This window comes from Engystomops pustulosus, chromosome 6 (genome assembly GCF_040894005.1).
Source record: "Engystomops pustulosus chromosome 6, aEngPut4.maternal, whole genome shotgun sequence".
NCBI classification, from domain to species: domain Eukaryota; kingdom Metazoa; phylum Chordata; class Amphibia; order Anura; family Leptodactylidae; genus Engystomops; species Engystomops pustulosus.
Genome location: NC_092416.1, coordinates 138416717 through 138442844, shown reverse-complemented (window position 1 = coordinate 138442844; position 26128 = coordinate 138416717). Strand labels below are relative to the sequence as shown.

At 41.4% G+C, this 26128-nt stretch overlaps 1 protein-coding gene across 7 annotated transcripts in view; it reads left to right on the top strand.

The window, feature by feature from the left end:
• HDAC5 (histone deacetylase 5) overlaps positions 1 to 26128 on the top strand; it is a 64646-nt gene that overhangs the window by 1544 nt on the left and 36974 nt on the right. For 5 of the 7 annotated variants that reach the window (XM_072111300.1, XM_072111298.1, XM_072111301.1 and 2 more), the window contains exon 2: positions 25219 to 25391. The exons of the other annotated variants lie outside the window; for them this stretch is intronic. In XM_072111300.1, the coding sequence (XP_071967401.1) occupies positions 25343 to 25391 (49 nt within the window). In that variant the 5' untranslated portion in view covers positions 25219 to 25342. The remainder of the gene's footprint in view (positions 1 to 25218; positions 25392 to 26128) is intronic. 7 annotated transcript variants of the gene reach the window in all.

The window sequence follows — 26128 nt, the reverse complement described above, 5'->3', positions numbered from 1 at the left end:
ATTAATTGACAACTGTGTTTTATTGTTCCGCTTGTCAATGAATTCTGTGGACTATGTCTGGATGCCCTATACTGGTTGCCGTTTTTTTTTTTTTTTTTAGTAATTTTCTAGAAGAAATAACAAAAGAACAGGCCAATACAAAGTTTTTTTGTGATGCTAGAAAAACAGGAACGTTGGCGCATTTAACCCTGTAACAGAAAATAGTGCCCAAATGCAAAAATGGCACACTTTTGCCATTTTGAAAAATATAGAAAATTCTATTAAAAGTCATCAAAAGGCCGTACAGGTGCGCCGAATGGGGTCATTGATTAGTGTAAAAATAGATTTTTTTTGGTGAAACTGCAGATTTATCTGCCTTAACAAGATCACCTCCAGCATCAGCTTATGTACCCCAAGGTAAAGGTATGTTTAGGTCAGAATCACCATTTTGAAATGGTATGTTTCCATTAAAACCTAAGAGAAGATCAGATCCTGCCAGAGGGGGAACACACCAGTATGTCAGTGTGCTTGGTCTATAATCCTTCAATCTGGTGATAGATTTTCTAAAAATAAAAATCTGGGTGCTCAGAATGGAGCCACCTCTCTATAAAAGCATCAGAATCTACTACCAAATTATGCATGACCAAGGAACCCGGATGGGCTCTGGTAACACTCCCAGGAGCTTTTCAAGCTTTTTACCATAATTTTATGGCAGCACCAGCCAGATTAGGTGGATTTTTTTTCCCCAATCTAATCTTAGTTTAAATAAGGTGGATTTTTAGAGGGGTTGTCCAGTTTTAACAAATAGAATAACTACAAGCAGAGCTTATGTGCACATTGGGGCTCATTTACTAAGGGTTCGCGGAGCGCATTTTCATCGAGTTTCCCAACGATTTCCGTTTTGCACTGGCACACGCGATCGGATTTTGGCACATCGGCGCCGGCTTGGACGCGACACAAATCGTACTTACGACACGCACTTACAAGCACCGGGAAGAAGAAGGTGAACTCCGGCGGACCTTGGCGCGGAAGCGACAGATGCAGGATCTCGGGCGCATGAGCTACGTGAATCACGCCGGACTTCATCTTCATCGGACTTCCGAATCGTGGATCGGCACAGGAACTGGTAAGTAAATTTGTCCCTCTATCTTATGGTTTATACTGTTGAAAAAAGACACATGTAGATCAAGTTCAACCAAGGAAGGGAAGGAATTGGATGATGAAGGGAATTAGGGACAACAAATTCTATAAAACCATTCTTGAAAACCGTGAGGAATTGTTACTGAAAATATGTGGGAAAAGTCTATGGGGCACATTTACTTACCCGGTCCTGTCGCGATCCCCGCTGTGCGTTGTTTGACAATAATGCACTCTGCCGTGATGCACTAAGATCGTTTGCCCGATTTCCTGCATGTGTCGCTCCCCGCTCAGGTCCGCAGGAGTTCACCTTATTCTTCCCAGTGCATGTAAGTGCGACACTGTTTTAAAGTTAAATCCCGCGTTCAGTCCGAATCAGTGGGATCGTCTGACGGCCGCCCCCCCCCCCTATTTTCTGTTGCATGATAGCGCAATTGCGCCAAAATCCGATAGCGTGCGACACAATCTCTTCTAAATACCTGTCACAGTGGCGCAAATCCTGAAAATTTCTGAAAGCCGACGAAAGCGCGATCCGTGGGACTCTTACTAAATAAGACCCTATATGTTTTCATCTTGTGGAAATTGGACTAACCCTTTAAGCTTAAATGGTCACTAACTTTTCAACAAATCTATAGTCCAAGTAAACACAATGGGGCAGATTTACTTACCCGGTCCGTTCGCGATCCAGCGGCGTGTTCTCTGCGCTGGATTCGGGTCCGGCCGGGATTCATCAATGCAGTTCCTCCGACGTCCACCAGGTGGCGCTGCTGCGCTGAAGTCCGCTGGAATGCCTCGAAATACACCGGCCTATCCAGGATGAAGGTGAGTGTAATTTTCGCAACACAATTTTTTTTTTTAAATGCGGCGGTTTTTCCGAATCCGTCGGGTTTTCGTTCGGCCACGCCCCCCGGTTTCCGTCGCGCGCATGCCGGCGCCGATGCGCCACAATCCGATCGCGTGCGCCACAATTCCGGGGCAATTCAGGTACAATCGGCGCAAATTGGAAATATTCGGGTAACACGTCGGGAAAACGCGAATCGGGCCCTTAGTAAATGACCCCCAATGTATTTTATTATTGTTAAGTATCTCTCTACTTCTCCTCCCTCCACCTTCCTAATTAGCCTTTCTCTCTGAGATCTCTGCTGAATTCTGACTTGCTAGATACATGGACAGAAGCTCACTGACGTGCGGATGAAGTCATGTCATGACAGAACAGTGTTATTCTTCTTGCACAAACACACCTGACTGATATGCTGCACATTTTCTGCATGGAAGATAATTTATATTTTGGTCACCATTGCCATACACAGCTTGTTTTTTGCAGGATGTGTTGTCATTTTAGAGTGCCCCATTTTAGGATACATAGGCGGGTGTGGGGGGGATATTGGAGGGGGCACAGAATAGAATTGCATCATTTTAATGCCCTGGTCTGGCATTTGCGAAGACTTATAGCAGGATCCTGGAATTTTCACCCGATATACTGAGAGGCTTGAACAAAAAAAAAAAAGTATCGCTGTTTTATTAGATTTCGGTTTTTGGCTGCATTCACTGTGCGGCGCTGGTGATATGATATGACTTTTTATCAAAGTGACTTGAAAATGTGATCACTTGTTTGATTGTATAATATATTTCATTACTTCTGTATTTGGCTTCTCTCGCACATTCAGCTGTTGTGATATTTAACCCCTTAGATTCAATATTAAATTCAGTTTCTAAGGAGGAAATCTATTGGAATCAGTGTTATCTCTGACTTTAGCAGTTGGGTGGGTGCCAGTTGTATAAGACATTGGGTAGAGGTGGCACTGGCACGTCTTCTGTGTAATCTTCATTGCCGCACTGTGAAAGTACCAATAAAGCATGGGGCAGAATACGTAAAATCCAATCTATGCTGTAGATCTCCATTATATTTTTTTAAGAGGACCAATCTCTTGTTCTGACATTCTGGTTTGGGAAATGTGTGTATATCCTGTGTCATTAGCATCTTCTTTTATATGTCTCCTTTGTGTTCTTATTGCATTAAGAAACTGTAAGGGTTTTCTGCTAAGGATCTGATCCCTGGGACCATCTCAAGAACAGGGACCTTCAAGTCCTCCCTAGCGCTCTATGAATGCAGCTGTATATTCCCTGGCCCCTGTAAGTCTTCCCCTCACCTCACTGATGCAGGTCTCTCTGTGTGGTCACTGCTTTCCCCGGCAGGTCATGTGACCATGACGTCATCACAGGTCCTTCAACCTCTCATGCTGCAGCTCCTGCCGGGTGAGTGACTGCACATCTTCTCATCGCAATCTGTGCCCGGAGGACACAGATCGCGATGAGAGAGGGAAGGAACCTCCCGGGCAGCGGGGCAGATGTCCTGCTGACCCCGGGAAGATCCGGGGACCCGAGTGGGCCCCTCCAGTACCCCGGGGCCCCGGCACTTGCCCGGGTTAGCCGTGTGCCGGCGCCGGGCCTGTCTAACAGATCCATTTTAATGTATGAAAACTAAAAGCAACCATGTCTGTTTTATCAGGTATATTGGAGCTGTAGGTATAGTGTAAGGCAGGGGTGTGAAACTCATTTTTAAGGGGGCCACATTAGCCTCACGGATGCCTTAATGGGCCGAATGTCATTTTATTCCTCTCTAACTGTGTCAACATGAGCTGTTTAGTAGTTACATTTATATTGAAATTACCATCGCAACCAACATTTGAGGCAACCACAAAGCTGCCCCCAGTAGTCACAGTGCCCCCGGTAACCACACTGCCCCCAGCAGTACCAGTGCCCCAAGTAACCACACTGCCCCCAGCAGTACCAGTGCCCCAAGTAACCACACTGCCCCCAGCAGTACCAGTGCCCCCAGTAACCACAGTGCCCCCAGTAGCCACAGTGCCCCCAGTAGCCACAGTGCCCCCGGTAACCACACTGCCTCCAGTAACCACACTGCTCCCAGCAGTTACAGTGCCCCCAGTAACCACACTGGCCCAACAGTTACAGTGCCCCCAGTAATCACACTGCCACCATCAGTTACACTGCCCCCAGTAAGCACACTGCCCCCAGAAGCCCTCACCACCCCCCATCCCACTGTGAAAAAAATGAGCACCTTTCCTCGCTCCCCTGAAGCAGAGCACAAGAATCTTCTTGCTTTGTAGCCGGCACACGCAGACCAGGGCATTGGGGCAGCGAAACAAGATCCAGGCCGGATTTGGCCCCCAGGCCTTGTATTAGGCTATCCTGGGGTTGTATGTATAGTGCTGTGATGTGGATAAGTATTAGAGATGTATGTGTGGTGTTTTCATGGTTATCTGACTGTTATGGTGTTTACAGGTAGTTTGGTGTCAAATATTCACCGCCAGTTCACACCTTCAATACACCATCAGAGAGGATAGTGAACATGTCAGCTTCAGCACAGTTGTGTTGTGTCTTGTATAACTGCTCATCTTCCATCAATGTTTTCTCACATTTTGTTATTGTATTAGGTTTTCAAGTTTTGTCCGTTTTTATTTGTGCTTCAGGGAAATCTCATGAACATGTCCTGTGTTTCCTATAGCAATGGATTAGCCATAACCCGACCTTCTCTCATCCATTTATTGTTATGAGTCACAACCAGGAGAGGGGAGAAATGCAAATACATTCACCTATATTTCACTGGTAGAGAAAATCCCCGAATATTCATCCGTTTTCCTGCATCAGACTCTCCCAAGTCACTCGGTCAGTGCTCACTATCCTGTCAGGTTATTACACCTTCACTATACATAACACCATACATACACCTTCACTATACATAACACCATACATACACCTTCACTATACATAACACCATACATACACCTTCACTATACATAACACCATACATACACCTTCACTATACATAACACCATACATACACCTTCACTATACATAACACCATACATACACCTTCACTATACATAACACCATACATACAGCTTCACTATACATAACACCATACATACACCTTCACTATACATAACACCATACATACACCTTCACTATACATAACACTATACATACACCTTCACTATACATAACATCATACATACACCTTCACTATACATAACACCATACATACACCTTCACTATACATAACACTATACATACACCTTCACTATACATAACATCATACATACACCTTCACTATACATAACACCATACATACACCTTCACTATACATAACACTATACATACACCTTCACTATACATAACATCATACATACACCTTCACTATACATAACACCATACATACACCTTCACTATACATAACACCATACATACACCTTCACTATACATAACATCATACATACACCTTCACTATACATAACACCATACATACACCTTCACTATACATAACACCATACATACACCTTCACTATACATAACACCATACATACACCTTCACTATACATAACACATACATACACCTTCACTATACATAACACCATACATACACCTTCACTATACATAAAATCATACATACACCTTCACTATGCAGAACACCATGCATACACCTTCACTATACATAACACCATGCATACACCTTCACTATACATAACACCATACATACACCTTCGCTATACATAACACCATACATACACCTTCACTATGCATAACACCATACATACACCTTCACTATACATGATAACACCATACATACACCTTCACTATACATAACACCATAAACCTTCACTATGCATAACACCATACATACACCTTCACTATACATGATAACACTATACATACACATTCACTATGCATAACGCCATACATACACCTTCACTATACATGATAACACTATACATACACATTCACTATACATAACACCATACATACACCTTCACTATACATAACATCATTCATACACCTTCACTATACATGATAACACTATACATACACCTTCACTATACATAACACCATACATACACCTTCACTATACATAACACCATACATACACCTTCACTATACATAACACCATACATACACCTTCACTATACATGATAACACTATACATACACCTTCACTATACATAACACCATACATACACCTTCACTATACATGATAACACTATACATACACCTTCACTATACATAACACCATACATACACCTTTACTATACATAACACCATACATACACCTTCACTATACATGATAACACTATACATACACCTTCACTATACATAACACCATACATACACCTTCACTATACATGATAACACTATACATACACCTTCACTATACATAACACCATACATACACCTTCACTATACATAACACCATACATACACCTTCACTATACATAACACCATACATACACCTTCACTATACATAACATCATACATACACCTTCACTATACATAACACCATACATACACCTTCACTATACATAACACCATACATACACCTTCACTATACATAACATCATACATACACCTTCACTATACATAACACCATACATACACCTTCACTTTACATAGCACCATACATACACCTTCACTATACATAACACCATAAACCTTCACTATGCATAACACCATACATACACCTTCACTATACATAATAACACTATACATACACCTTCACTATGCATAACACCATACATACACCTTCACTATGCAGAACACCATACATACACCTTCACTATGCATAACATCATACATACACCTTCACTATGCATAACATCATACATACACCTTCACTATACATAACACTATACATACAGCTTCACTATACATAACACCATACATACACCTTCACTATACATGATAACACTATACATACACCTTCACTATACATAACACCATACATACACCTTCACTATACATAACACCATACATACACCTTCACTATACATAACACTATACATACACCTTCACTATACATAACACTATACATACACCTTCACTATACATAACATCATACATACACCTTCACTATACATAATACCATACATACACCTTCACTATACATAACACTATACATACACCTTCACTATACATAACATCATACATACACCTTCACTATACATAACATCATACATACACCTTCACTATACATAACGCCATACATACACCTTCACTATACATAACGCCATACATACACCTTTACTATACATAACGCCATACATACACCTTCACTATACATAACGCCATACATACACCTTCACTATACATAACACCATACATACACCTTCACTATACATAACACCATACATACACCTTCACTATACATAACACCATACATACACCTTCACTATACATGATAACACTATACATACACCTTCACTATACATAACACCATACATACACCTTCACTATACATGATAACACTATACATACACCTTCACTATACATAACATCATACATACACCTTCACTATACATAACACCATACATACACCTTCGCTATACATAACACCATACATACACCTTCACTATACATAACACCATACATACACCTTCACTATACATAACACCATACATACACCTTTACTATACATAACGCCATACATACACCTTCACTATACATAACGCCATACATACACCTTCACTATACATAACGCCATACATACACCTTCACTATACATAACGCCATACATACACCTTCACTATACATAACGCCATACATACACCTTCACTATACATACACCTTCACTATACATAACGCCATACATACACCTTCACTATACATAACGCCATACATACACCTTCACTATACATAACACCATACATACACCTTCACTATACAAAACATCATACATAACATCATACATACACCTTCACTATGCATAACACCATACATACACCTTCACTATACATGACAACACCATATATACAACCTTCACTATACCCTACAACGTTCTGGAGCTGTTTGAGTGGTGATATAACTTGTTCTGAAACTGTATGTGTAGTGATGTAACTTGTTCTGGAGCTGTATGTGTGTGGTGATATTACTTGTTCCTGAGCTGTATGTGTGGTAATGCCACGTATTCTGAAGCTGTATGTGTAGAGATATTATTTGTTCTGGAGCTGAATGTGTCGTGATATCACTTGTTCTGGAGCTGAATGTGTGGTGATGTCACTTGTTCTGGAACTGTATATGTGGTGTTGTCACTTGTTATGGAGCTGTATGTGTAGTAATGCAACTTGTTCTGGAGCTGTATGTGTAGTGAAGTCACTTGTTCTGGAGCTGAATGTGTGGTGCTATTACTTGTTCTGGAGCTGTATCTGTAGTGATTTCACTTGTTCTGGACTTATTTGTGTGGTGTTATCACTTGTTCTGGAGCTGTATGTGTAGTGATGTCACTTGTTCTGGACTTATTTGTGTGGTGTTATTATCACTTGTTCTGAAGCTGTATGTGTAGTGATATTATTTGTTCTGGAGCTGTATGTGTGGTGGTGCCATGTGTTCTGGAGCTGTATGTGTGGTGGTGTCACTTGTTCTGGAGCTGTATGTGTAATGGTGTCACTTGTTCCGGAGCTGTATGTGTAGTGATGTCTCTTGTTCTGGAGCTGTATGTGTGGTGATGTCACTTGTTCTGGAGCTGTATATGTGGTGTTGTCACTTGTTCTGGAGCTGTATGTGTAGTAATGCAACTTGTTCTGGAGCTGTATATGTATTGAAGTCACTTGTTCTGGAGCTGTATGTGATGTGTGGTGGTGTCATGTGTTCTGGAGCTGAATGTGTGGTGTTATTACCACTTGTTCTGGAGCTGTTTGTGTGGTGATGTCTCTTGTTCTGGGGCTCAATTTGTGGTGATGTCACTTGTACTGGAGCTGTATGTGTGGTGATGTCACTTGTTCTGGAGCTGTTTGTGTTGTGATGTCACTTGTTCTGGAGCTGTATGTGTAGTGATATTATTTGTTCTGGAGCTGTATGTGTGGTGATGTCACTTGTTCTGGAGCTGTTTGTGTTGTGATGTCACTTGTTCTGGAGCTGTATGTGTAGTGATTTCACTTATTCTGGAGCTGTATATGTGGTGATGTCACTTGTTCTGGAGCTGTATGTGTAGTGATGGCATTTGTTCTGGAGCTGTATATGTAGTGATGCCACTTGTTCTGGAGCTGTATGTATGGTGTTGTCACTTGTTCTGGAGCTGTATGTGTAGTAATGCAACTTGTTCTGGAGCTGTATGTGTATTGAAGTCACTTGTTCTGGAGCTGTATGTGATGTGTGGTGGTGTCATGTGTTCTGGAGCTGAATGTGTGGTGTTATTACCACTTGTTCTGGAGCTGTTTGTGTGGTGATGTCTCTTGTTCTGGGGCTCAATTTGTGGTGATGTCACTTGTACGGGAGCTGTATGTGATGTCACTTGTTCTTGAGCTGTATGTGTAGTGATATTATTTGTTCTGGAGCTGTATGTGTGGTGATGTCACTTGTTCTGGAGCTATTTGTGTGGTGTTATTACAACTTGTTCTGGAGCTGTTTGTGTGGTGATGTCACTTGTTCTGGAGCTGCATATGTGGTGATGTCACTTGTTCTGGAGCTGTATGTGTAGTAATGCAACTTGTTCTGGAGCTGTATGTGTGGTGGTGTCATGTGTTCTGGAGCTGAATGTGTGGTGTTATTACCACTTGTTCTGGAGCTGTTTGTGTGGTGATGTCTCTTGTTCTGGGGCTCAATTTGTGGTGATGTCACTTGTACGGGAGCTGTATGTGATGTCACTTGTTCTTGAGCTGTATGTGTAGTGATATTATTTGTTCTGGAGCTGTATGTGTGGTGATGTCACTTGTTCTGGAGCTATTTGTGTGGTGTTATTACAACTTGTTCTGGAGCTGTTTGTGTGGTGATGTCACTTGTTCTGGAGCTGCATATGTGGTGATGTCACTTGTTCTGGAGCTGTATGTGTAGTAATGCAACTTGTTCTGGAGCTGTATGTGTGGTGGTGTCATGTGTCCTGCAGCTGTATGTGTGGTGATGTCACTTGTTCTGGAGCTGTATGTGTGGTGATGTCACTTGTTCTGGAGCTGTTTGTGTAGTGATGTCACTTGTTCTGCAGCTGTATGTCTGGTGATGTCACTTGTTCTGGAGCTGTATATGTGGTGTTGTCACTTGTTCTGGAGCTGTATGTGTGGTGATATCACTTGTTCTGGAGCTGTATATGTGGTGTTGTCACTTGTTCTGGAGCTGTATGTGTGGTGATATCACTTGTTCTGGAGCTGTATGTGTGGTGATGTCACTTGTTCTGGAGCTGTATGTGTGGTGATATCACTTGTTCTGGAGCTGTATGTGTAGTGATGCCACTTGTTCGGGAGCTGTATGTGTTGTTATGTCACTTGTTTTGGAGCTATTTGTGTAGTGATGTCACTTTTTCTGGAGCTGTATGTGTAGTGATATTATTTGTTCTGGAGCTGTATGTGTAGTGAATTAACTTGCTCTGGAGCTGTATGTGTTGCGTTATCACTTGTTTTGGAGCTGAACGTGTGGTGATATCACTTGTTCTGGGGCTGTATGTGTGGTGATGTCACTTGTTCTGGAGCTGTATGTGTTGTGATGTCACTTGTTTTGGATCTGTATGTGTAGTGATATTATTTGTTCTGGAGCTGTATGTGTGGTGGTGTCATGTGTTCTGGAGTTGTATGTTTGGGGAGGTCACTTGTTCTGGAGCTATTTGTGTGGTGTTATTACCACTTGTTCTGGAGCTATTTGTGTGGTGATGTCACTTGTTCTGGACCTTTTTGTGTAGTGATGTTACTTGTTCTGGAGCTATTTGTGTGGTGTTAATATCACTTGCTCTGGAGCTGTATGTGTAGTGATGTCACTAGTTCTAGAGCTGTATGTGTTGTGATGTCACTTGTTCTGGACCTGTTTGTGCAGTGATGTTACTTGTTTTGGAGCTATTTGTGTGGTGTTAATATCACTTGCTCTGGAGCTGTATGTGTAGTGATGTCACATGTTCTGGAGCTATTTGTGTAGTGATGTCACATGTTCTGGAGCTATTTGTGTGGTGATATCACTTGTTCTGGAGCTGTATGTGCAGTGATGTCACTTGTTTTGGAGCTGTTTGTGTTGTGATGTTACTTGTTCTGGAGATATTTGTGTGGTGTTATCATCAATTGTTCTGGAGCTGAATGTGTAGTGAATTAACTTGCTTTGGAGCTGTATGTGTAGTGATGTCACTTGTACTGGAGCTGTATGTGTGGTGATGTCACTTGTTCTGGAGCCATTTGTGTGGTTTTATTACCACTTGTTCTGGAGCTGTATGTATGGTGGTGTCACGTGTTTTGGAGCTGAATGTGTGGTGATGTCACTCTTTCTGGAGCTATTTGTGTGGTGTTATTATCACTTGCTCTGGAGCTGTATGTGTTGCGTTATCACTTGTTCTGGAGCTGAACGTGTGGTGATGTCACTTGTTCTGGAGCTGTATGTGTAGTGATGTCCCTTGTTCTGGAGCTGTATGTGTGGTGATATCACTTGTTCTGGAGCTGTATGTGTGGTTAAGTCACTTGTTTTGGAGCTGTATGTGTAGTGATATTATTTGTTCTGGAGCTGTATGTGTGGTGGTGTCATGTGTTCTGGAGCTGTTTGTTTGGTGATGTCACTTGTTCTGGAGCTGCATATGTGGTGTTGTCACTTGTTCTGGAGCTATATGTGTGGTGGTATCACTTGTTCTCGAGCTGTATGTGTAGTGATGCCACTTGTTTTGGAGCTGTATGTATAGTGAATTAACTTGCTCTGGAGCTGTATGTGTAGTGATGTCACATGTTCTGGAGCTGTATGTGTGGTGATGTCACTTGTTCTGGAGCTATATGTGTGGTGATATCACTTGTTCTCGAGCTGTATGTGTAGTGATGCCACTTGTTTTGGAGCTGTTTGTGTTGTGATGTCACCTATTCTGGAGCTGTTTGTGTAGTGATGTCACTTGTTCTGGAGTTGTATGTGTGGTGGTGTCATGTGTCCTGCAGCTGTATGTGTGGTGATGTCACTTGTTCTGGAGCTGTATGTGTGGTGTTGTCACTTGTTCTGGAGCTGTATGTGTGGTGATGTCACTTGTTCTGGAGCTGTTTGTGTAGTGATGTCACTTGTTCTGCAGCTGTATGTCTGGTGATGTCACTTGTTCTGGAGCTGTATATGTGGTGTTGTCACTTGTTCTGGAGCTGTATGTGTGGTGATATCACTTGTTCTGGAGCTGTATGTGTAGTGATGTCACTTGTTCTGGAGCTGCATATGTGGTGTTGTCACTTGTTCTGGATCTATATGTGTGGTGATATCACTTGTTCTGGAGCTGTATGTGTAGTGATGCCACTTGTTCGGGAGCTGTATGTGTAGTGATATTATTTGTTCTGGAGCTGTATGTGTAGTGAATTAACTTGCTCTGGAGCTGTATGTGTTGTGTTATCACTTGTTTTGGAGCTGAACGTGTGGTGATATCACTTGTTCTGGAGCTGTATGTGTGGTGATGTCACTTGTTCTGGAGCTGCATGTGTAGTGATATTATTTGTTCTGGAGTTGTATGTTTGGGAGGTCACTTGTTCTGGAGCTATTTGTGTAGTGATGTCACTTGTTCTGGAGCTGTATGTGTAGTGATATTATTTGTTCTGGAGCGGTATGTGTAGTGAATTAACTTGCTCTGGAGCTGTATGTGTTGCGTTATCACTTGTTTTGGAGCTGAACGTGTGGTGATATCACTTGTTCTGGAGCTGTATGTGTGGTGATGTCACTTGTTCTGGAGCTGTATGTATAGTGATATTATTTGTTCTGGAGTTGTATGTTTGGGGAGGTCACTTGTTCTGGAGCTATTTGTGTGGTGTTATTACCACTTGTTCTGGAGTTATTTGTGTGGTGATGTTACTTGTTCTGGAGCTATTTGTGTGGTGTTAATATCACTTGCTCTGGAGCTGTATGTGTAGTGATGTCACTTGTTCTAGAGCTGTATGTGTTGTGATGTCACTTGTTCTGGACCTGTTTGTGCAGTGATGTTACTTGTTTTGGAGCTATTTGTGTGGTGTTAATATCACTTGCTCTGGAGCTGTATGTGTAGTGATGTCACATGTTCTGGAGCTATTTGTGTAGTGATGTCACATGTTCTGGAGCTATTTGTGTGGTGATATCACTTGTTCTGGAGCTGTATGTGCAGTGATGTCACTTGTTTTGGAGCTGTATGTGTGGTGATGTCACTTGTTCTGGAGCCATTTGTGTGGTTTTATTACCACTTGTTCTGGAGCTGTATGTATGGTGGTGTCACGTGTTTTGGAGCTGAATGTGTGGTGATGTCACTCTTTCTGGAGCTATTTGTGTGGTATTATCACTTGCTCTGGAGCTGTATGTGTTGCGTTATCACTTGTTCTGGAGCTGAACGTGTGGTGATGTCACTTGTTCTGGAGCTGTATGTGTAGTGATGTCCCTTGTTCTGGAGCTGTATGTGTGGTGATATCACTTGTTCTGGAGCTGTATGTGTGGTTAAGTCACTTGTTTTGGAGCTGTATGTGTAGTGATATTATTTGTTCTGGAGCTGTACGTGTGGTGGTGTCACTTGTTCTGGAGCTATCTGTGTGGTGATATCACTTGTTCTCAAGCTGTATGTGTAGTAATGCCACTTGTTTTGGAGCTGTATGTATAGTGAATTAACTTGCTCTGGAGCTGTATGTGTAGTGATGTCACATGTTCTGGAGCTGTGTGTGTGGTGATGTCACTTGTTCTGGAGCTATATGTGTGGTGATATCACTTGTTCTCGAGCTGTGTGTGTAGTGATGCCACTTGTTTTGGAGCTGTTTGTGTTGTGATGTCACCTGTTCTGGAGCTGTTTGTGTAGTGATGTCACTTGTTCTGGAGTTGTATGTGTGGTGGTGTCATGTGTCCTGCAGCTGTATGTGTGGTGATGTCACTTGTTCTGGAGCTGTATGTGTGGTGTTGTCACTTGTTCTGGAGCTGTATGTGTGGTGATGTCACTTGTTCTGGAGCTGTATGTGTAGTGATGTCACTTGTACTGGAGCTGTATGTGTGGTGATGTCACTTGTTCTGGAGCCATTTGTGTGGTTTTATTACCACTTGTTCTTGAGCTGTATGTATGGTGGTGTCACGTGTTTTGGAGCTGAATGTGTGGTGATGTAACTCTTTCTGGAGCTATTTGTGAGGTGTTATTATCACTTGCTCTGGAGCTGTATGTGTTGCGTTATCACTTGTTCTGGAGCTGTATGTGTAGTGATGTCCCTTGTTCTGGAGCTGTATGTGTGGTGATGTAAATTGCTCTGGAGCTGCTTGTGTAATGATTTCACTTGTTCTGGAGCTGCTTGTGTAGTGATGCCACTTGTTCTGTAGCTGTATGTGTTGTGATGTCACTTGTTTTGGAGCTGTTTGTGTTGTGATGTCACTTGTTCTGGAGCTATTTGTGTGGTGACATCACTTGTTCTGGAGCTGCATATGTGGTGTTGTCACTTGTTCTGGAGCTGTATGTGTGGTGATATCACTTGTTCTGGAGCTGTATGTGTTGTGATGTCACTTGTACTGGAGCTATTTGTGTGGTGTTAATACCACTTGTTCTGGAGCTATTTGTGTGGTGATGTCACTTGTTCTGGACCTGTTTGTGTAGTGATGTTACTTGTTCTGGAGCTATTTGTGTGGTGTTAATATCACTTGTTCTGGAGCTGTATGTGTAGTGATGGCACTTGTTCTGGAGCTGTATGTGTAGTGATGTCACTTGTTCTAGAACTGTATGTGTTGTGATGTCACTTGTTCTGGACCTGTTTGTGTAGTGATGTTACTTGTTTTGGAGCTATTTGTGTGGTGTTAATATCACTTGTTCTGGAGCTGTATGTATAGTGATTTCACTTGTTCTGGAGCTGTATGTGTTGTGATGTCACTTGTACTGGAGCTGTATGTGTAGTGATGTCACTTGTTCTGGAGACATTTGTGTGGTTTTATTACCACTTGTTCTGCAGCTGTTTGTGTAGTGATGTCACTTGTTCTGGAGCTGTATGTGTAGTGATATTATTTGTTCTGGAGCTGTATGTGTAGTGAATTACCTTGCTCTGGAGCTGTATGTGTTGCGTTATTACTTGTTCTGGAGTTGTATGTGTGGTGATATCACTAGTTCTGGAGCTGTATGTGTGGTGATGTCACTTGTTCTGGAGCTGTATGTGTTGTGATGTCACTTGTTTTGGAGCTGTATGTGTAGTGATATTATTTGTTCTGGAGTTGTATGTTTGGTGAGGTCACTTGTTCTGGAGCTATTTGTGTGGTGTTAATACCACTTGTTCTGGAGCTATTTGTGTGGTGATGTCACTTGTTCTGGACCTGTTTGTGTAGTGATGTTACTTGTTCTGGAGCTATTTGTGTGGTGTTAATATCACTTGCTCTGGAGCTGTATGTGTAGTGATGGCACTTGTTCTGGAGCTGTATGTGTAGTGATGTCACTTGTTCTAGAACTGTATGTGTTGTGATGTCACTTGTTCTGGACCTGTTTGTGTAGTGATGTTACTTGTTTTGGAGCTATTTGTGTGGTGTTAATATCACTTGTTCTGGAGCTGTATGTATAGTGATTTCACTTGTTCTGGAGCTGTATGTGTGGTGATGGCACTTGTTCTGGAGCTGTATGTGTGGTGATATCACTTGTTCTGGAGCTGTATGTGTGGTGATATCACTTGTTCTGGAGCTGTATGTGTAGAGATATTATTTGTTCTGGAGCTGTATGTGTGGTGATATCACTTGTTCTGGAGCTGTATGTGCAATGATGCCACTTGTTCTGGAGCTGTATGTGTTGTGATGTCACTTGCTCTGGAGAATGTATGTGTAGTGATGTCACTTGTTCTGGAGCCATTCGTGTGGTTTTATTACCACTTGTTCTGGAGCTGTATGTATGGTGGTGTCACGTGTTTTGGAGCTGAATGTGTGGTGATGTCACTCTTTCTGGAGCTATTTGTGTGGTGTTATTATCACTTGTCCTGGAGCTGTATGTGTAGTGAATTAACTTGCTTTGGAGCGGTATGTGTTGCGTTATCACTTGTTCTGGAGCTGAACGTGTGGTGATGTCACTTGTTCTGGAGCTGTATGTGTGGTGATGTCACTTGTTCTGGAGCTGAACGTGTGGTGATGTCCCTTGTTCTGGAGCTGAATGTGTGGTGATGTCCCTTGTTCTGGAGCTGTATGTGTAGTGATGGCACTTGTTCTGGATCTGTATGTGTGGTGATGTCACTTGTTCTGGAGCTGAATGTGTAGTGATGTCACTTGTTCTGGAGCTGTATGTGTTGTGATGTCACTTGTTCTGGAGCTGAATGTGTAGTGATGTCACTTGTTCTGGAGCTGTATGTGTTGTGATGTCACTTGTTCTGGAGCTGAATGTGTGGTGATGTCACTTGCTCTGGAGCTGAATGTGTGGTGATGTCCCTTGTTCTGGAGCTGTACTGTATGTGCCTGTGCTCATGTTAATTCTTGTTCCTAATTTATTTAAAATAGGAAGATATGTTTGTGGTTTGCTTCATGAGAGAAGTTTCCATCCCCTTCATCCCTCTCAGCCTTTATTTCTTTTTTTCTTTCTTTCTTTTTTTTTAAACTTTGTTTATTGATTTTATATTTTACATTGCAAATATAAGTCCACCAATGAGCATTCAAATATCAATCATCATTCAGTTAACAAAAGAGAGCATTTTTCTCCAGAAGTGTCCTTCAATGGAGGGGAAAAGGGGTGGGGGTATGGATTGGGACTGGGTATTGGGAGTGGTGGGGTGAGTTCCCTTTTGTACTTTTAATACATTTGCATAGCTCCCAACCATCCCGGATTCCAGAGGACAATCCCGGTTTTCACCAAGGCAGTTGTAAGATCGTCCCGGATTGCCGCGCTTTGTCCCACTTCTCTCCACACACTTCTCTTTGGCAGATAGATGACACTGAGGCTACAATATTTGTTGGATAGATATCGGGGTCCACAATATTAGGGGGATTAGGAGCTACAATATGAGATGGATGGAGGTAAAGAAGCCACAAAATTCCACTTACGTCCCTCTTTCCTTCAAAAGGTATGCATTTTGCCAAATTGGAGTTTTGGGGAGAACAGGGATGGCTGGATCCAGAGATGATGGAATGAAAGTGAACCCTCACATCTAGAATGACGTATCACATCGGGTGTACACTACCGGCTGATGCTACTCAGAAATTTTCATAGTGACTCTGCTCACACCACCAAGAGTTACAGTGTTACAATTAAAAATTACTAAAATAACTTAAAAGAACACAATTCATAGTTGCAAAAGAGTTTTTCTCATGCCAAGCGTGAGATTACAGTGATCTTAGCCCAGTAGCATTATTAGCCTCAAAAATGGAGGGTCTGCCATAATACAAGCTGCCAGCAGGTGGTGGTAGAGAGCCAAGCACCCTGTCCAGTGTCTTTCCCTATGGAGAGTGCTGCAGGCCTGTTGATGTTGCGGTCACTTCAGATCATTTTATTTCTTTAACTATTATCAGATAAAAATCTGACATAAATGAACAGTTTATTAATAAAAAAAAAGAGATAATCATTCTATAAACAGAAGTGTTAGTGCCAGACCTAAAAGTGCATAAAGGAATAGCAGTGCATTGTTACTGCATAAAACCTAGAGACAAAGCGTAGAAAAGGTAAGTGACTGCTCAGTGGTTGTGAGAGGCCGCAGTGTCCTCCATGTCTATATTGCAGATCTGCAGGTCTTGTTCCCTTGGCACTCACAGGACACTCACTGCTGGATGAAATCTATGTATATAATAAACCAAGGAATGCTGGGAAATATGGTACATTGCTAATAGGAGGAAGTAGCGAGCCTCATACGGGTAGTACTCCTCCAGCTAGTCCTAATGCATCTGGGAATCTACAGAGGAATCTGGGGCCACAGCGCCCCTGCAGGAGAGAGTAAGCATCGCACAGTGGGGGTTAGTATCACGCTGTCCATGTTACAGAGGTAGGGACTCTCTTTAAAAAACATTTTCTACTATGGTATAAAGATCTCATTGAGGGATCCTCCCTTTATTAACCCAGAATGCATCAATGGGGTATAAATTCATACTTCCTAAAAATTCTGATTTTGCTTCTCCACTGTGTGTAGGTGTTTAAAACATTGGCATTGTACCCATGCGCCACCACTGTACTCATGATGTGGGCAAACCTGTCAATGCAGAAGCTTGAATGAGGCTGAAATCCTCTGCCGGTTACAGGAGTGAGGGCACATCTATTTATATATACCACTGACGTGTATACAGCCGAAATATGTCACTACCTCCCTCTACCTGCCTGTGTCATACTAAGGCAAATCTCTGATTGTCCACCCCTCATCCTCCCTTCTGTCATTGTATTTCACCATGTCTGTCTAGCTAGGGAGTCTTGTTTTCTCCATTCTGTCGGCTTGTTATATAGGTCCATTCATGATTCTCTCTTCCTCTATATTCCATTCATACTTTGTTCTCCCTCCCTCCTTCTCTCTCTCCCTTCTCTGCGTCTCCATTCATACAGCGCTCTCCCTCCCACACTCTCTGCGTTTTCTGAATGTTAATGACTGTGCTGGTGCTGAGGGTCACAGACGCATGGAGACGTGATCTCCGAGCAGTATGGGGGTGCAGACAGCCTTAACCCTCCACTGCCTGATGAATACACAATGACTGCGGAGGAGAGGTTGTACTTCCTCCTATGTCTTGTATGTGTTCTGCCCTACAGGATTACTGCATATAATACTCTGCTATTTCATATCCTATAGACCTATTTTACATTACATATGTTTTCATAAAATGCAATCTTGTCTTCATCTATTTTATAAAACCTCTTTCCATATTTCCCCTATTACTCCCTAATATCTCCTCCTATTACTCCACATAACCTCTCCCTATATCTCCTCCTATTACTCCACATAACCTCTCCCTATATCTCCTCCTATTACTCCATATAACATCTCCCTATATCTCCTCCTATTACTCCACATAACCTCTCCCTATATATCCTCCTATTACTCCATATAACATCTCCCTATATCTCCTCCTATTACTCCATATAACATCTCCCTATATCTCCTCCTATTACTCCATATTACCTCTCCCTATATCTCCTCCTATTACTCCATATAACATCTCGCTATATCTCCTCCTATTACTCCATATAACCTCTCCCTATATCTCCTCCTATTACTCCATATAACCTCTCCCTATATCTCCTCCTATTACTCCATATACAGGCAGTCCCCAGGTTACATACAAGATAGGGTCTGAAGGTTTGGTCTTAAGTTGAATTTGTATGTAAGTCGAAACTGTATATTTTATAATTGAAGTTCTAGACAAAATTTTTTCTTTTGCCCCAGTGACAATTGGAGTTTCAAAATTTTTGCTGTAATTGGACCAAGAATTATCAATAAAGCTTCATTACAGACACCTTACAGCTGATCATTGCAGCCTGGGACTATAGTAAAGTTTCTAGAGAGCTTCACCAGAGGTCACAGTGGGCAGAGGGGTCCGTCTGTAACTATGGGTTGTCTGTAAGTCGGGTGTCCTTAAGTAGGGGACCGCCTGTAACCTCTCCCTATATCTACTCCTATTACTCCATATAACCTCTCCCTATATCTCCTCCTATTACTCCACATAACTTCTCCCTATATCTCATCTTATTACTCCATATAACATCTCCCTATATCTCCTCCTATTACTCCATATAACATCTCCCTATATCTCCTCCTATTACTCCATAAAACATCTCCCTACATCTCCTCCTATTACTCCATATTACCTCTCCCTATAATCTCCTCCTATTACTCCATATAACATCTCCTTATATCTCCTCCTATTACTCCATATTACCTCTCCCTATATCTCCTCCTATTACTCCATATAACATCTCCCTATATCTCCTCCTATTACTCCATATTACCTCTCCCTATATCTCCCCCTATTACTCCATATTACATCTCCCTATATCTCCTCCTATTACTCCATATAACCTCTCCCTATATCTCCTCCTATTACTCCATATAACCTCTCCCTATATCTCCTCCAATTATTCCATATTACCTCTCCCTATATCTCCTCCTATTACTCCATATTACCTCTCCCTATATCTCCTCCTATTACTCCATATAACCTCTCCCTATATCTCCTCCTATTACTCCATATAACATCTCCCTATATCTCCTCCTATTACTCCATATTACCTCTCCCTATATCTCCTCCTATTACTCCATATTACCTCTCCCTATATCTCCCCCTATTACTCCATATTACATCTCCCTATATCTCCTCCTATTACTCCATATAACCTCTCCCTATATCTCCTCCTATTACTCCATATAACCTCTCCCTATATCTCCTCCAATTATTCCATATTACCTCTCCCTATATCTCCTCCTATTACTCCATATTACCTCTCCCTATATCTCCTCCTATTACTCCACATAACATCTCCCTATATCTCCTCCTATTACTCCATATAACATCTCCCTATATCTCCTCCTATTACTCCATATAACATCTCCCTATATCTCCTCTTATTACTCCATATAACATCTCCCTATATCTCCTCCTATTACTCCATATAACATCTTCCTATATCTCCTCCTATTGCTCCATATAACCTCTCCCTATATCTCCTCCTATTACTCCATATTACCTCTCCCTATATCACCTCCTATTACTCCATATAACATCTCCCTATATCTCCCCCTATTACTCCATATAACCTCTCCCTATATCTCCTCTTATTACTCCATATAACATCTCCCTATATCTCCTCCTATTACTCCATATAACCTCTCCCTATATCTCCTCCTATTACTCCATATAACATCTCCCTATATCTCCTCCTATTACTCCATATAACCTCTCCCTATATCTCCTCCTATTACTCCATATAACCTCTCCCTATATGTCCTCCTATTACTCTATATAACCTCTCCCTATATCTCCTCCTATTACTCCATATAACCTCTCCCTATATCTCCTCCTATTACTCTATATAACCTCTCCCTATATCTCCTCCTATTACTCCATATAACATCTCCCTATATCTCCTCCTATTACTCCATATAACCTCTCCCTATATCTCCTCCTATTACTCCATATAACCTCTCCCTATATGTCCTCCTATTACTCTATATAACCTCTCCATATATCTCCTCCTATTACTCCATATAACATCTCCCTATATCTCCTCCTATTACTCCATATAACATCTCCCTATATCTCCTCCTATTACTCCATATAACATCTCCCTATATCTCCTCCTATTACTCCATATAACATCTCCCTATATCTCCTCCTATTACTCCATATAACACCTCCCTATATCTCCTCCTATTACACCATATAACATCTCTCTATATCTCCTCCTATTACTCCATATAACCTCTCCCTATATATCCTCCTATTACTCCATATAACATCTCCCTATATCTCCTCCTATTAGTCCATATAACACCTCCCTATATCTCCTCCTATTACACCATATAACATCTCCCTATATCTCCTCCTATTACTCCATATAACCTCTCCCTATATCTCCTCCTATTACTTCATATAACATCTCCCTATATCTCCTCCTATTACTCCATATAACCTCTCCCTATATCTCCTCCTATTACTCCATATAACCTCTCCCTATATGTCCTCCTATTACTCTATATAACCTCTCCCTATATCTCCTCCTATTACTCCATATAACCTCTCCCTATATCTCCTCCTATTACTCTATATAACCTCTCCCTATATCTCCTCCTATTACTCCATATAACATCTCCCTATATCTCCTCCTATTACTCCATATAACATCTCCCTATATCTCCTTCTATTACTCCATATAACATCTCCCTATATCTCCTCCTATTACTCCATATAACATCTCCCTATATCTCCCCCTATTACTCCATATAACCTCTCCCTATATCTCCCCCTATTACTCCATATAACATCTCCCTATATCTCCTCCTATTACTCCATATAACCTCTTCCTATATCTCCTCCTATTACTCCATATAACCTCTCCCTATATCTCCTCCTATTACTCCATATTACCTCTCCCTATATATCCTCCTATTACTCCATATAACATCTCCCTATATCTCCTCCTATTACTCCATATAACCTCTCCCTATATCTCCTCCTATTACTCCATATAACATCTCCCTATATCTCCTCCTATTACTCCATATAACCTCTCCCTATATCTCCTCCTATTACTCCATATAACATCTCCCTATATCTCCTCCTATTACTCCATATAACCTCCCTATATCTCCTCCTATTACTCCATATAACTCCTCCCTATATCTCCTCCTATTACTCCATCTAACATCTCCCTATATCTCCTCCTATTACTCCATATGACCTCTCCCTATATCTCCTCCTATTACTCCATATTACCTCTCCCTATATCACCTCCTATTACTCCATATAACATCTCCCTATATCTTCTCCTATTACTCCATATAACATCTCCCTATATCTCCTCCTATTACTCCATATAACCTCTCCCTATATCTCCTCCTATTACTCCATATAACATCTCCCTAAATCTCCTCCTATTACTCCATATAACATCTCCCTATATCTCCTCCTATTATCCATATAACATCTCCCTATATCTCCTCCTATTACTCCATATAACATCTCCCTATATCTTCTCCTATTACTCCATATAACATCTCCCTATATCTCCTCCTATTACTCCATATAACATCTCCCTCTATCTCCTCCTATTACTCCATATAACCTCCCTATATCTCCTCCTATTACTCCATATAACTCCTCCCTATATCTCCTCCTATTACTCCATATAACATCTCCCTATATCTCCTCCTATTACTCCATATAGCATCCCCTATATCTCCTCCTATTACTCCTTATAACCTCTCCCTATATCTCCTACTATTACTCCATATAACCTCTCCCTATATCTCCTCCTATTACTCCATATAACCTCTCCCTATATCTCCTCCTATTACTCCATATAACCTCTCCCTATATCTCCTCCTATTACTCCATATAACATCTCCCTATATCTCCTCCTATTACTCCATATAACTCCTCCCTATATCTCCTATTACTCCATATAACCTCTCCCTACATCTCCTCCTATTACTCCATATAACATCTCCCTATATCTCCTCCTATTACTCCATATAACATCTCCCTATATCTCCTCCTATTACTCCATATAACCTCTCCCTATATCTCCTCCTATTACTCCATATAACATCTCCCTCTATCTCCTCCTATTACTCCATATAACCTCCCTATATCTCCTCCTATTACTCCATATAACTCCTCCCTATATCTCCTCCTATTACTCCATATAACATCTCCCTATATCTCCTCCTATTACTCCATATAGCATCCCCTATATCTCCTCCTATTACTCCTTATAACCTCTCCCTATATCTCCTCCTATTACTCCATATAACCTCTCCCTATATCTCCTCCTATTACTCCATATAACCTCTCCCTATATCTCCTCCTATTACTCCATATAACCTCTCCCTATATCTCCTCCTATTACTCCATATAACATCTCCCTATATCTCCTCCTATTACTCCATATAACTCCTCCCTATATCTCCTATTACTCCATATAACCTCTCCCTACATCTCCTCCTATTACTCCATATAACATCTCCCTATATCTCCTCCTATTACTCCATATAACATCTCCCTATATCTCCTCCTATTACTCCATATAACCTCTCCCTATATCTCCTCCTATTACTCCATATAACATCTCCCTATATCTCCTCCTATTACTCCATATAACCTCTCTCTATATCTCCTCCTATTACTCCATATAACATCTCCCTATATCTCCTCCTATTACTCCATATAACATCTCCCTATATCTCCTCCTATTACTCCATATAACATCTCCCTATATCTCCTCCTATTACTCCATATAACATCTCCCTATATCTCCTCCTATTACTCCATATAACATCTCCCTATATCTCCTCCTATTACTCCATATAACATCTCCCTATATCTCCTCCTATTACTCCATATAACATCTCCCTATATCTCCTCCTATTACTCCATATAACCTCTCCCTATATCTCTTCCTATTACTCCATATAACATCTCCCTATATCTCCTCCTATTACTCCATATAACCTCTCCCTATATCTCCTCCTATTACTCCATATAACCTCTCCCTATATCTCCTCCTATTACTCCATATAACATCTCCCTATATCTCCTCCTATTACTCCATATAACCTCTCCCTATATCTCCTCCTATTACTCCATATAACCTCTCCCTATATCTCCTCCTATTACTCCATATAACGCCTCCCTATATCTCCTCCTATTACTCCATATAACATCTCCCTATATCTCCTCCTATTACTCCATATAACCTCTCCCTATATCTCCTCCTATTACTCCATATAACATCTCCCTATATCTCCTCCTATTACTCCATATAACCTCTCCCTATATCTCCTCCTATTACTCCATATAACCTCTCCCTATATCTCCTCCTATTACTCCATATAACATCTCCCTATATCTCCTCCTATTACTCCATATAACCTCTCCCTATATCTCCTCCTATTACTCCATATAACCTCTCCCTATATCTCCTCCTATTACTCCATATAACATCTCCCTATATCTCCTCCTATTACTCCATATAACATCTCCCTATATCTCCTCCTATTACTCCATATAACCTCTCCCTATATCTCCTCCTATTACTCCATATAACATCTCCCTATATCTCCTCCTATTACTCCATATAACCTCTCTCTATATCTCCTCCTATTACTCCATATAACCTCTCCCTATATCTCCTCCTATTACACCATATAACCTCACCCTATATCTCCTCCTATTACACCATATAACATCTCCCTATATCTCCTCCTATTACTCCATATAACATCTCCCTATATCTCCTCCTATTACTCCATATAACCTCCCTATATCTCCTCCTATTACTCCATATAACACCTCCTATATCTCCTCCTATTACTCCATATAACACCTCCCTATATCTTGGATGTTTGCTTAGTACTTTTCCTCTGAATATATTCTCCTCCTCTCATTCATTCTAGTGATGTAGACTCTCACCCCATGAGGGATAATTACTGCTGCTTGTTCTTTACATGATTTGCTTACGAATCAGATGTTTTACCTCTCGCCATGAGTGTACAGGCAGAGAGATGATGGAAGACTGACATTGTTGTATTTATTACAGGACAGTACATGAGAGGGATGTGCCCAGTGGACTGATATCTTAAGTGGCGCCATCTTTGTTCTCACCTGACAGTCCAGTCCTGGGCATTGGAGATCCAGAGAGCGGGGGTCCGTGTCCCCTCTATATGTCTGTCCAACCTGTGGACATCGGCATGAACCTACCGACCCAGTCTGGTAAGTGGGGGGTAATCCCTATGTTATGATGAGGGAATTGTGTCATGGAAAGGGGAGATGACTATAAGTTATAGAAGGAAGAGCAGCTCTGGAGCATAAAATTCTGCTCTAATGAAATACTATTTAGAACCAAAATATAGACTGGTCCTGACAAGGATAGACTGACATAAGGGCTTCCAGTGTTACCCATCGCTGACATGTTTATTATGCACCATCTATCTTTATGTATACTATTTATACGCCTATATATCAGATTTCACCAGTGCTTTGTGCTCCAATGAATGTCCCATAATGCTGTGCTGCTTTTATATATCTCATATTTCTATATTGTGTATAATATATTACTGATCTATATAGACTTTTGTAGCAGATGTGCTCATATATGTGCATCTCCATCATAAGGTTGTACGCAGTTCTGCAGTTCAACACTAGAGGCCGATGTTGAACATATACTGAAGATTTCGATGTAGATATCACCTTGTTCTGGTAATGCAGACACTGCCGTCACTTTTATTGGACTATATTTGCACACCATGCTATGCCTAATGCTGGCGCTTAGGGGGCAGTGTAATACTCAAGGATTATACACCGCCCTCCCCAGCTCTCAGCTGTCACCCCACAAGTAAAACAGCATTATGTAGTGTGTTTATAAGCTTTCTACACCCAAACTATTTCATCTTTATGCAAATAAGCTTCTTGTTGCAGCTTTGGCCACGCCCTTGGAGCCCAAAGTATAT